Source organism: Molossus molossus, unplaced genomic scaffold (genome assembly GCF_014108415.1).
Source record: "Molossus molossus isolate mMolMol1 unplaced genomic scaffold, mMolMol1.p scaffold_m16_p_9, whole genome shotgun sequence".
Taxonomy (NCBI): Eukaryota; Metazoa; Chordata; class Mammalia; order Chiroptera; family Molossidae; genus Molossus; species Molossus molossus.
Window position 1 is genome coordinate 9620753 of NW_023425403.1, and position 14253 is coordinate 9635005.

General features: G+C 45.1%; 1 protein-coding gene across 2 annotated transcripts in view; it reads left to right on the forward strand.

Moving 5' to 3' along the window:
* The window catches only part of WWC2 (WW and C2 domain containing 2), a 174584-nt gene that overhangs the window by 86993 nt on the left and 73338 nt on the right, over positions 1–14253 (forward strand). For both annotated transcript variants that reach the window (XM_036250517.1, XM_036250518.1), the window contains exons 3-4: positions 5426–5629; positions 6364–6440. In XM_036250517.1, the coding sequence (XP_036106410.1) occupies positions 5426–5629; positions 6364–6440 (281 nt within the window). The remainder of the gene's footprint in view (positions 1–5425; positions 5630–6363; positions 6441–14253) is intronic.

A 14253-nucleotide genomic window follows, 5' to 3' on the forward strand; every position in this document is an offset into this window, starting at 1 on the left:
ATGAAGTAGTGTTTTTAAGGTTTTGATATTATTACTAAAACTAGAAGAACTTTTTGGCAAGGTCAGAGTTATATCCTAATTTTTCTGTCTTGTCTTTAGTAATGGAGGTCTCATTTACATATTAGAAAATGCACAGATTTTAAGTGTGTATTTCAGTGAATTTTGACAAATGCCATTTTGGTTAAGATACAGAATTTGCTCATGCCCCTGGTACGTCCCCCCAACCAGTGCTGCCAAGTGCTCCAGCTTCTGTCATCACAGCCTGGTTCTGCCTGGTCCAGAACTTCCTGTACACAGAGTGGGCTTGATTTTGTGAAGAGGGTCTTCGCTCGACATATCTTAAAGAGTATACTGCTGAATACAGACAGTGTCATGGGTGGATATTTATAGTACGTGTATCTGACAGGGAGCCCATACCCAGAACGTGTGAACAACTCCTGCAAACCAGCATTGAAAAGACAACTACATTTAAAAATGGGCAACAAATGTAGATACTTCCCTTCTCTCTGCCCCGCTCCTCTCTGCTGCCCGGAGCCCCCTTTTCTGGCCTTCTGGCTAATAGCCGCGTAGCCTCACCCCTGAGGACGTCCCACCCCTGCCTGTCGTAGGACACAGTGGGGGGAAGACCAGCCTGTGACGGCTGCCGTTGCCTGTCGTGGGGCTGCGGCTCGTTCCTGGGGCTCCTCCGGGGAGCATGGAGCTTTCTTGTGCCGCCCCTGGCAAGGAAGAGGGGGTGCATGGGGTTTGGGAAAGCCAGGAGGTGCAGGCAACATGGACAGCAGAGGCTGGACTGATGCCACATGAGTGTTCCGTGGGTGCCGAGTTCCTTCACAGCCTTTTGGCTTATTTTTAGTCTTGCTCTTCGTGTTTTCTGACTTCTGTCCGTGGTTTTGGGGTGTCACGGGGGGGCTTGGGCGGTGTGCCCTGCACCAGCTCCTCTGCACTCACGTTGAAGCAGCCGGGTTCAGGTTTGATGGCCACTCAGATGTGGAGGGTATCCGTGGGGCTGTTCCTTGCAGAGGAGAGGAAGCGAGTGTGGGTCCTGTTTCATCCTTCACATGATCCTGGGAGGGTAAACTGTTAAGGTGTTTTATAAAGAAAAGTTTACATACTTAAAATATGCAAGTAACATGTCTTCCGGTGGTCCTCGCATTGACAGCTCTTAGTCGTGTGAAAAGTCACCGATGTCCCGTCGTCGTAGAATTCAGGGGCTCTTCTCCATCATCCATCCTTCTGCCTGGGTGTCAAGTTGATGCAGGAGACTGTGCCTTTCTTCTTGAACCTGTCCTTTTCCTTACTTCACGCTGTCGCTCTCCTCGGTGGCCTCCCGTTCTTCTGAGCCCCTCTACTGTCCTTCCCTAAGGTGTGCGCCCTCAGGCCGGCAGCTGTCCTTGATCTTCAGGAGCACGTCCGTCCGTCTGTCCGCATTTCTGGCTCTGCTTCTCCTGCTCTTGTCAAACAGCCCCGTGTAGGACACTGCTCCCTATTTTGCCATCAAAACTTCATAACGAGAAGGTACAAAATTCTTCAGTTTTCCCTTTGATTTTATGGTTTTTTGAAATGTTACACTCCGCTTGGTTACTGAATTGAAAAATTCAGAACCATCTTGTCAATTGTGATTTTTTTTCTCTCTCTATCATATAACCTCAAATTTGGTCCGTCAGCCCCTTTTCCACCCCCACTCTGCTCGTTCAGACTCTCATCGCCTTGTGCCTTTTGTTCTTTCCCTTTATTTTTTAATTTTTTTTTTTAATCCTCACCTGAGGACATTTTTCCATTTTTTGTACAGACAGAGTGGGAGGGAGAGAGAGGAAGAGAGAGAGGGAAACATCGATGTGAAAAGGACACATCGAGTGGCTGCCACCCACATGACCCCAACCAGGACCGGGGACAAATTGCAACCGAGGTACGTGCCCTTAGCGGGAACCGAACCCGGGTCTCTCCGGACCACAGGCGGACGCTCTAACTGCTGAGCCAAACCGGCCAGGGCTGTTCTTTCCCTTTAAAAAACACATTTTGCCTGGCTGAGTGGCTCAGTTGGTTGAACAACGTCCCGTCCACCAAAGGGTTGCGGGTTCGATTCCCTGTCGGGGCGCAGACAGAAGATGACTGATCAATGTTCCTCTCACATTGATGTGTCTCTCTCTCTCTCTCTCTCTCTCTCTCTCTCTCTCTCTCTTTTTTTCTCTAAGCATGTCCTCAGGTAAGGATTAAAATCAAACAAAAAAACCCACATATTTTATAAAAGTAATAGGTGTGCATAGGAGAAAAGTAGAAAATGTAGGTAAGTAAAAGAAAGAAAAAAGTTACGCATATTTATACAACCTAGAGATAACTAAGTATCCTAAACCTGTTGTTATTGTGTACTCTTCCAGACTTTTCCATATTGATACACATACACACACACAATTTTAAATCTATTTTATACCTTAAGTGGGATTATAGTATACATACAGTTTTGTAAACTACTTTTTTTTTTTTTAACTTAATGTGTAATTTGCCATGAAAAAACCCTGTATGATCAATCATACCAATTCTTTTTTTTTTTCCTCACCCGAGGACATTTTTCCATTTTTTGTTCAGGTAGAGTGGGAGGGAGAGAGAGGAACAGAGAGAGAGAGAGAAACATCGACGTGAAGGGACACATCGAGTGGCTGCCACCCGCACAACCGACCAGGGCCGGGGACAAACTGCAACCGAGGTACGCGCCCTTAGCGGGAACCGAACCCGGGTCTCTCAGGACCGCAGGCCGACTCTCTAACCACTGAGCCAAACCGGCCAGGGCCATACCAACTCTTGATAGCAGGACCTCGAATATTTAGGAGATGATCTTCCTAAAATATAGCTAAGAGCTTTCTTTTAAAAAAAAAAAAAGTGTTTTCATTGATTTTCTTTTTTAGGGAGAGAGAGATAGAAACATCGATGTGAGAGAGAAGCATGGGTCGGCTGCCTCCTGCACGCCCCCTAACGGGGAATCGAGCTCACGATCCGGGCATGTGCCCTGACTAGGAATCGAACCAGGACCTCTCAGTCCATGGACGACGCGCAGTCCGCTGAGCCACACCCAGCCACACTGGCTGGGCACAATTAAGATCCTTTCATGCTCTTGCTTAGAGCCTTCCTGTGGCACACCATTGGTGACAAGATGAGTTCTCTGTTTGAACCTGATGTTGAGAAGCCACAGGTTGGTCCCTCTCAGAGGACTGGGGGATGAGGAAGTATAGTGGGATGTGGAAGGAACCACTGTCGCACTAACAGAACAAAGGACACAGAAGCATCCGGTCCTGCTGAATCTCTGTCCGCACAGTGGTTAAGCCAGTCTGCTAGAGCATTTCTGCTGACCTCCCCAAACCAATGCTGATAGTATCATCATTATTATTATTATTATTACTATTACACTTCACTGAAGCACCCATCAATGTTTTGGGGTGAGTTGGTTGTTGACAGGTATTTTGTTGAAAGTATACCTGTCCCAAATATGTAGGGAAGTAAATTTTGAGAGGGAACTGGACGTACAAACTTAGCATAACTGTTATAACTTATAAACTGTTCAAGTATATCCTGCACGCTTTCAATTTGTTATCTCTTTATCTGGTTCATTTGTTAGTTATATATCTCAATATAACAAATTACCCCAAAACTTAGTGGCTTAAAACATGTTTATTATCTATCTCATGGTTTCTGTGGGTCATGACTCCAAGCAGGGCTTAGCTGGGTCCTCTGGCTCAGGGACGTTCCCGGCGGTGCTCAGGGAGCTGGCCAGGCTGCAGCCGGCCCACGCGTGACTGGAGAGGGTCTGCTCCCAGCGCTCTCGTGGTCGCTGGCAGGGTTCCATTCCTCCTTGGCTGCGGGCCAGTGGCCCCCCATTCCTTGCCACATGGACCTCTCCACAGGAGGGCTCAAAACATGGCAGTTCGCTTCGTTGGAGAAAAAAAAACAAAAACCGAGAGCCGGAGAGGGAGAGAGCGACATGGCTGTCACAGCCCTTTGTGGCTTCGTCTCAGGAGGTGCCCCATCACTTAGTCTCTGCCTGTTCAGTAGGAACAAGTCACGAGGTCTAGCCCTGACTCAAGGGTGTGATACTCGGAGGGGAGCATCACTGGGGATCATCCACAGTTAGGAACACTTTTTGAAGACCATAATGTTCTGTTTGTTAGAGCATGAGTTCTGTATTTGAATCAGGTTGCAGTCATATATATAAGTATCAGAAGGGAATATAAATATTACATGTTTGGATAGCCAAAGACCTGAGTTATAATGAATTTAAGTTGGAGAAGTTTAGACTCTCATTGGCCGGTCTCTGCCTGTTCTCCATTTCACCACGTGGCTGCCCCACAGGTGATGTCCTTGAAGATTCTTGGCTGGAGGGGCTGTCCGTCCAGGGCTGTCTCTCCCGATCTCTTCTTTAGACATCAACTCTAGCATGTGTCTCCCCACAATTGCATGAGATATTCTTCTTATACACATTGAAATATTTACATCTTTAAAGATTAGTGTTCAAAATACATAGCAGTATAAAGAAAGCTCCCCTTCTCTTAACCAGTGACTGGAGAGATGAGCCAGGAAGGGAAGTTTGAGCTTTGACTCATTCCATGGGGAGCGGTGTGCCAGCTGGGCAGAGCTTGGCTTCAGTCTGGGCTGCTCACTGCAGTCACTGAGGGGCCTTGAAACCCACCATGGCCTGGGCCCCACCTTGTGTCACCTGGGTGTGCAGAAGCAAGAGCCACGCCTTCCCGAGTTCTCCTCAGCCTGGGACCCGGCTTTCTTGTTGGTTTGTGTTTAAATTTCTAACCCACCGTGGACTGATTATTTTTGTAAAATACAAAAAACATTAATTGTTAGAAAAATGCAGAGAGAAGGAAATACAAACTATAAGCCCCCGTGTTATTAGAGTCAACAGACATGCAGTAGCTGTATGAACTGTTTCTGTCTGCACTCTGGGTTTCTGACTCACCGACGTGGACACCTCGCCGTTCAGGGCCAGGGCTGGTCCACTGATGTAGAGGCAGCGCGGCATGTGAATGGAGGTGTGCGCCGTGGAACGTCGTGGGTTCGGGTCATGCGGGCCTTGAATGCTGGCACAGATGGCTGGGCTTTTACTCTGTGGGGCCTGGGGAGCCAGAGAACTCTGAAGGCAGGACCATCCCAGCTGCGGACGCTTTCACTCCAGCAGGTGTGCCCGATGCAGTCACAGGGAGAACCAGGTGTGGACAGGTACCTGAAAGGGGAGGAGACTGGGCAAAATAAAGCAAAAACTGGATCCAGTTCCCGGAGAAGTCGCTTTGCAAATACTACTAAATTTCATAGAGGCTATAAGAATTAAAGCTAGCTACTTTTTTAAAGCTTAAAAACAACAACAACAATAATAATAACAATAAAACTATAATTAGATTCTAAAAGGATAACCCACCTCGTGTATTTTCAGAAACCACACAGATCGAAGACCCAAGGAAACAATGGAGGGGGGAGCAGGAGAAAATGCTCAAGGACTACCTGTCCGTGGCCCGGGATGCCCTCAGGACACAGAAGGAGCTGTACCACGTGAAGGAGCGAAGGCTGGCTCTGGCCCTCGATGAATACGTGCGACTGAATGATGCCTACAAGGACAAGTCGAGTTCTCACACAAGCTGTAAGTCCAGGTGGCTTCACTGTGAAGTTGGGGGCCAAACTGAGATGGCAGACGGCCACCTGGGTGTCTGTGGAGTTTCATTTGGGGCCCTGTTCCTTCCTCGGCAGGGAGGTGGGGAGGTACTTAGTAAAGCCCCTCGACCCGTCCCAGGTCCAAGTCCCCTCACGGTTGCCCCTCCCGCTGCCTCATTGCCTTGTATCCATTTATGAGTCCATTTTTACCCTTTCCGATCAAGGCGCATAATTTAGCCCTTTTGCTACACTTGACACAATTTGTAGTGGGGAGGAACGGGAACCATTAGCTAGAATGATGTTTCTGTTGACCACTGAGTTGACTTAGCTCTTCCTCGTCTAAAAACTGACCTTCTGGGGCTCGCTTTGTTTAAAGAAGCAGCATGGTGGGCCCAGAAGTTCCACTGGGAATTCTTAGTTTCTGGATAATGCAAAACTCCGATAACTGTCTGCAGTAAGGACCTCTGAGATTTTATACGTTGCTATAAAATGCAGAAGAAAATGAAGTACTCTGGTCTTTATGACATGTGTCTTTATTTGGTTTTAAAAAAATTATGAAGGTTTGAAGATTACTTTTTATATTTAGGTGTCTGATGAATGACAATAAAGAGATGATTAAGTAAGTATCCACAGAAGCATGTGACTCTGGTTGTTTTTAGAGTTTGTAAATTCTGAGCTGAGAACTAGTTATGCAACTTTGTTTTTCTTTTTTCTCTTTGAAAGTGTTCTCAGGATCTTCATCTAGTACTAAATATGATCCTGATATTTTAAAAGCCGAGATCTCCACGACGCGATTAAGGGTAAGATTTCTTCTTGTGCTTCCACGTTGAACCAGTGCCTGGGCTGTGAAGGTGGGGCAGGGGTGTGCGTGGTCGCCTGCCGTGTCCGTTCCATCCCGATGGCTGGTGTTTCCACTTGTTAGACTTGTTCCGGGATTGAGAGTGTCCTTGTGGTTGAGACTGAGTGTGTTGCATTGGTTTTCTTATTTGCAGTTAAGTATATTGAATCAAAACTTGGGTCTCGATAGCCTGCTCTCCCTTATCAAGCTGAAATACGTCTTTCCGCATCGAGCCTGGTTACTCATTCCTCAGACGGCCTGATATTTAAAGACGCCCAGATTCCTGTCACCAGCTCCTTCCTTTCTAGAACTCGCCTAGTCTCTCACACCTCCTCATGGGTGGTCTCCTGATCTTTACCCCGAATCTCTTTGCCCAAACCGCTGTTAAGGCCAGAGCTTGTTTATCTTTCATTTTTTGAGTCATAAAGACTGTTCTCCAAGTAAATACTCCATGTGACCATTGCCTACAGCATGAAATAGATGGTTACCATGACCCCAGAAGTCCACATTGTATCCCCTCCTGGTCATCATCCTTCTCTCTGAAGGAAACACTGGCCTCATCAACACTAGGTTAGTTTTTCACCTGCTTCGAACTTTGTAAAACTGGGGTGCCACCATGTGTATCATTTGATGGCTTCGTTTGCTCAACAACATTTTGAGATTCATCCCCATAAACTTTTATTGCTGTAAAGCATTCTGCTTTGGGGTACATACATAAATTCTTTCTCTTCTATTGATGTATATTACAGCTTATTCCAGTTTCTGGTAATTAAAAATTATGCCTTAATATACATGTCTATTAAACATGTCTTTTGGGGCACCTATGTACACATTTTTGTTATGCAACTAGGAACGAAATTGCTGTGTCAAAAATTATTTATAGCTTCAACTTTAGTAAATACTTACAAATAATTTGGGGCTTTTTTACTTTCTAATCTGCTCTTAAGGCTCTAAATTACTTTCTGCACATGGCTTTTGCCTAAAATGCTCGGTTTTTTAAAAATTTATTTTATTTAATTTTTATCCTCACCCAAGGACATTTTTCCATTTTTTTGTTCAGACAGAGTGGGAGGGAGAGAGAGAGAGAGAGACAGAGAAACGTCGATGTGAAAGGGACACATCGAGTGGCTGCCACCCGCACGACCAACCAGGGCCGGGGACAAACTGCAACCGAGGCACGTGCCCTTAGCGGGAACCGACCCCGGGTCTCTCTGGACAGCAGGCCGACGCTCTAACTGCCGAGCCAAACCAGCCAGGGCTAATTTGTAAATAGTTGGGGATATATATATATTTTTTATTCCTCATCTGAGAATACTTTTCCATTTATCATTAGATAGAGTGGGAGGGAGGGAGAGAGAGAGGGAGACAGAGAGACACATCGATGTGATAGAGTCACATTGACTGGTTTTCTCCCGCACGACCTGACCTGGGCCAGGGACGAACCATAGCCGAGACATGTGCCCTTGGCCAGAATCGAACCTACGACTCTAGTCTGCGGGCTGACGCTCTAACCGCTGAGCCAAACCGGCCAGGGCAATAGCTGGGGATATTTTTATCTTTTATTATGGATTTCAGCTTCCTTCCACTGCAAATTTTTTCAGTTCTAAAATCTCTACTTGATTGTTTTTTATACTTGCTCAAATTCTGAACATTGATATATATTTTTTGAACAAAATAATCATAGTTACTTTTAAATTCCATGTCTTGATTAGTATAATACCTAGATTTCCTGTATGTTGGATTCTTCAGTATGGTCTGAAGAAGGCTTTTGATTTGGGGTCAATATTTGACTTTTTACAGCTGCTCACTTTTTATTAAGAGCCATATATTATGTATGAAAAAGTATAAAGATAATTTAAGGTTTCGGGCGATCTTGTCATCCTTCAGAGAGAATTTATTTTTGCTTTCATAGGAAGTTGGGCCAGGAACATACAATTTTAATTCGGGTTTGCGCCGTCTGAAACCTGAGTTGCGTGGCTTTTGAAGAGTGGGTCTGTTCCCGGGGCTCCCTTTCTCTAAGGCGAAGTTCTTCACAATCGCAGTCGACGTCCCGGCGGAGGGGTTCGTGCGGGCTCCTCCCGCCCGCTGAGGCTGGACGTACGGTCTCCCCGGGCTTCGAGCCCCAGGGCCCTGCAGCCGGGCCGCACTGGCCGCACCTCCCGCCTCCCGCACGCAGACCCTCGCGCAGCGCCCGGCGGCTGTGACCGTGGGCTCCCGTCTCCCACGCGGACTCTCGCTCACCAGTGTCTTCAACAGGGTTTGTTTCTCCCGGCTTTTCTACGTGTTCTCAGAAAAAGAGCGTGAGTGAAGGCTGTCTCTGCTCTCTGGAACCTCTCTTCGGTTTGGGTCCCGGGTCCAGTTTCGGTAGTCATTGGCAGAGGGTCCTGTGTCGTCCCGACACAAGCGTCCTCCAGTGGCTCACGGACACAACCCGCCCTGATCCCTGTGCTTCTCAAGAACATCACTGGTGGTTTGGTGGATGCCTCGTGGCTGTGTCCCTGTCCTGTGTGTGCACACTGCTGTGACCCACTGACTAGTACCTTGTCCAAACAAGGGAATGAAGGTATTTGTCACAACCTCCCCTTAGTCACCCCCACACTCGAGCTAGCTGTGCGCATCTCAAGAAGTTATTTCTTCTTATTGCCCTTTGGGATTTGAACCACTTTCCACAGTTCTCACCTCTGTATGTACGACACACGCGGAGGGAATAACCGCACGGGCTGGGGTTTGTTCGTGTGAATCCCCCTACAGGGAAGGTGCAGACCAAGGGAGGGATTTGGAAACAAAACCTGCAGGATGTTTTTATACCAAGCCTTTTGGAAGGAAAGGGAGCCCCACCTCATTCGGGGAGATTCCAGGAGATCCCAGGTGTGCACACTCCCCAGGCCGGTCCCCTGATGCAGCCAGATCTGAGCTAAAGCTGATTTATGCCAGGCCTGCCCTGCCCTCACCATCAGAAGCCTGTATTTCATTGATATATTTCATCGCTGGGCGTCAGACAGGAGTGCCCGCAAGGAGATGCTTTCCTCACAGCGAGGACATAGGCACGGGAATAACGAACACGGGGTCAGAGTGGCTCCCTTCTCTCCTGCGTGTTGAACACCCCTGTCGGGTGACTCTCACCACAGAAGCGCTGCCTTAGCACATCGGCCACTGTGCTCTGTGGCTGCGGTGGGTTTCGCGTCGTGGTGTGAACGCCGGGAGCAGGTGCGGCACTCTCTCTGCTGTTCGTGCACAGCGTGGCCGGGTCGCACTTTCAGGAGTGGGTGGGTGACTTGGCAGAGTCTCGTGGATTTTGGTAAACTGGCCTTTTTTTGGCTTGTCTCCCCTGTGGAAATTGCTGTGTATGCTAGTCCCATTCACAGAGCAAGGCCGTGGAAATAGCAGCTTGTGAATGCACTAACCCCTCATTGATTGGTGTCTCTTAGTACCAGCCTGCAGTTTTGGTCACAGTAACAATATTTTTAGACAAAGCCAAACACTAGTGCAATACTCCATTATCTTGCAACAGTAGTAGCAGGTGGCTTCATTTTTTTTTTTTTTACTGAATTAGAGTTAGTGGGTCAAGTATGTGGGAACCAGGCATTTAGGAACTGATGTCTAAAACATCTGTTTATATTATTTTATGTTATGGTCATAGGTATTGGTGATCATTAGGTTTCAGCTTCCTCCTTGGTCAAATAAGGTAACAGTAACTTTTTGACATCCTATTTCTAGTTGTTGAAATGGTGAAGTGAATAAATTAATGCTTTTTTATTATATGCATAACTTTTAAAGGTGGTATTTAATTGTTTGAGAAAAAATTTTTTTATTTATTTTTGTTACAGATATTTCTCCTTTCCCCCATTGATACCCTCCTCCCCATCCCCCCTGCCCCATCCCCAACTTTGTTGTCTATGTCCATTGGTCATGCATACATGCATGTAAGTTCTGTGGTTTATCTCTTCTCTCCCAAACCCCCCTCCCTGAGGCTTGTCAGTCTGTACCCCACCTCTATGTCTCTGGGTCAGTTTTGTTCATCAGTTTGTTTAGTTCATTATATTCCACAAATAAGTGAGATCATGTGATGTTTGTCTTTCTCTGCTTGGCTTGTTTCACTTAGGATAATACACTCCAGGTCCTTTTATGCCATCTCAAATAAGAGATCTTACTTTCTTATAACTGCATAGTATTCCATTGTGTACATGTACCACAGCTTTTTTATCCACTCATCTACTGATGGACACTTGGGTTGTTTCCAGATCTTAGTGATTATAAATAGTGCTGCTATGAACATAAGGGTACATATATTCTTTCTGATTGGTGTTTCAGGCTTCTTAGGATATGCTCCTAGAAGTGGGATCACTGGGTCAAATGGAAGTTCAATTTTTAACTTTTTGAGGTAACACCATACTGTTTTCCATAGTGGCTGCACCAGTCTGCATTCCCACCAGCAGTGTACTAGAGTCCCCTTTTCTCCACACCCTCGCCAACACTTGTTGTTTGATGATTTGTTGATGGCGGCCATTCTGACAGGTGTGAGGTGATACCTCATTGTTGTTTTAATTTGCATCTCTCTGATGATTAGTGATGTTGAGCATTTCTTCATATGTTTCTTGGCCATTTGTATGTCCTTTTTGGAGCGGTGTCTCTTTAGGTGCTCTGCCCATTTTTTAATTGGGTTCTTTGTCTTCCTTTTGTTGAGTTGTATGAGCACTCTATATATTTTGGAAATTAACTCCTTATCTGAAGAGAAAAAATTTTTTGAGAAGAATATAAAAATTTTTACTGCAAAATGTATTATTTTATTTATTCATGATAGATGCTTAGACCATAGTCCCATAGTCTTCTTGGGCTGGGACTGGAATATTCAAACTAAATTTTAAATGCAACTGATATTTTAAAAATCGTATACCCCCTACTATAAATAGGGGTGATATTTGGTGGAGAAAATCTTTGGTGAATCGATTAAGTTTTTACTATTTTAATTAAACTGAAAAAATGTTGAAAGTATAATAGAAAATCTTTACATGCACCCCCTCCCAACCCCTCTCCACACACACACACACCAGGAAATCATTAGCTCAGTGATGGAGTTTTGAAAGGCCATCAATATCAGTCATTCTCATTGACTGTTGATGGAGCTCTCACAATCCCTTTATTTTTCTTGTTTTATTATCTTTGCTGTTTTAAGTTTTACAGATTTTCTCCTTTCCCCCTATTGGCCCCTCCTCCCCGCTTTCGTCCCCCTGCCTTCGCCACACCTTTGTCTGGGACACAAAGAAAATCTTGAGAAATACTAATGTATTTGAGAAATTTATTGAGCACCAAAGCACATGTTCTGAGCCAACTTCTAACTTTGAAAAAAAAGAAAAGAAAGATCTCTTTGGTAAAATTGTTTGTACTCCCTTCTAAACACATGGCTGGTTAGTGGGCACTGCTATTATTACAATGTCAACAATGTGATAACGCTCCTATATTCTCAAATATATTGACTCACACACTGTTAGTATGAATTCACTTTGAATTATTTTCAGCAATGATGGAGGACTTAGAAAAATCACCCACAATCTCACCTATATGTAATCATGTGCACAGATTTCAAAGAATTACAGTTGAATTTAAAGTTTAGTTTGTAATTGTAAATAGAGTCCATTCATGTGCACATCAAATTATGACACTTTAATGACTGATCTAACTAACAGACAAAAATCATAGTAGTGTCTTCAAATGAAAAGAAATATATCTTCTGAGAGTGTAAATGACTACAAACAACTATTGTTTCTTGACGACACACGAGTGATATCTTTGTAGACACGGTGCATTTAAAACTGAGCTTCTATCCTGAGTTCTTTCCTCTGTGACTTACCTGCTTTCAAGGTGTTGAAGGTGATGGAGCAATGCTGATATGAGACACCAAGGTGTGCATTAGACATGATGCTTCTTTTAGAAGCTCACTACTCAGACATGAGTTTGTGTTGTAGTTGGTGTTGGGTTAGGAAATGGTATACCATAGCAAATTTTGAACGACATGAAGAATGACACGGCTTGACTCCCATTCACTAAAGGAAAGAAGGCAAGACTGGACGAGAAAATGAGAGTGATGCTTTGTCCAGTGTGAGAACCCGGTTGTCTCTGTGATGACATGCCAGTGCCTGGAAATACTTAAAATTCGAAGCACAGTAGTGCTCCCCTGACCCCAAGCATCCTCAGACTTTGAGTAGAGTAAAACTATAACACTTGATCACATTTGTTGATTTAATAATGTTTTGTTTCTCTCTTTCCCTAATGATTTAGTCTCCTTTTCTAGCTTTGATGGTACCATAGTGCAAGTTAAATAATAGAAGAAATCCTTTACTGACTGTGCTGTTGGGAGGAGATACTTAGTTTTTCCTGCCTGTGTAATCTACCATGTCAATTTCTCTGGCCATGACTTCCAGTCTCCTCCACTCTAATTCATATACACCGTAGTATCCATAATGCTCATGGCATTTTACAAAGCTAAATGCTGCTAACTTCTCCTATAAGAAAATGTATAGTCTAAGAAGACATGAATAAAAAAAATAATGATTCCTAAATGATCAATTTGAAATGATTCTGTAAAGCCTGCAAAAGTCATTTTCTCACTTTTTAAAAGGCTATGGAAGTTAGCTCTGTGGAACTGTAGGAGATAAAGATATTTTAATGACTACATTTAAACCAACACTTCCTAATATTTTGATACTTTTCCTTCACATACATACAATAAATACATTGACCTAATGTGTTCACATTAAATTCTGGGAGAAACGATCTCCTGAGGCCATGACAATGAAGTAGTGAGAGAAAAAAGTAACAACTACTTATCCTAAAGACATTTTTCAGTCTTCAGCATTTTCATGCACATAGTTAGCTCTAGAGTTGAGGGTGGTGGACAGAGCACTACAGCTTCTACTCAATCCAAGAATCAGAGTCCGAGAGAGTTCCTTCAGGATCTAGGTGAATTGAGTTGTATGGTTGAGATTAGCCAATTGGACCCTAAATTTAGATCTTGTGCCTGCAGAGAGAGGAAGAGAGATTGATGAACTGGGTCCAACAGGGAGATGTGCTACCTAAAATCCAGCCTGTTGGAATCACATGAATCTCTTTTAAACAAGGCGACTGGCTCTGTTTTGGCCCAGGAAGGACCAGCTGCTATACGGATTGCTCTCGAGCAACAGACTGTTGGAGAACTGAACATGCTCCATAAAACCACCGTTTGCAGACATTGGATAATAGGCAGTAGAATCCCCAGTGGAAGGGAGCAGGGAGGTGAGCCTGAGGTCACACGGTCGGCCGTGCAGGGTCTAGCTGTGTGCCTGAGCGGAAGGACAGCAGGGCCAAGTTCAGGAAGTGGAAGAGAGCAGGAGCCAGCTCTGGAGAATTCTAAGGAGACCTGCTCCGGTCTTTGGCTGCTGAGTAAGCATGGTATAAAATACGACAAGGCGGGGGACGAAAGCAGAAGAACAGACAGTTCTCAGAGCTCACAAGGGGCTGGGGATGGTGTGTGCTTCCGCCAGCCAGAATGGAGGGCCCTCATCAGACATGGGACATCGGGTAGAGACCTCAGTAGTGGGGACAGAGAAGATATTCAAGTGACCAATAAGCTTAGAAAAGATGGTACTAGTCACTGAGCACGTCTCAACCCATCAGGGTGGCTATTACAAAACAGAAGTGGCAGAAAGGAACAAGTGTTGATGAGGATGTGGAGACGTCGGAACCCTGAGCATCGATGGTAGGAATGGAAAGTGCTACAACCGCTGTGGAAATCAGCACGC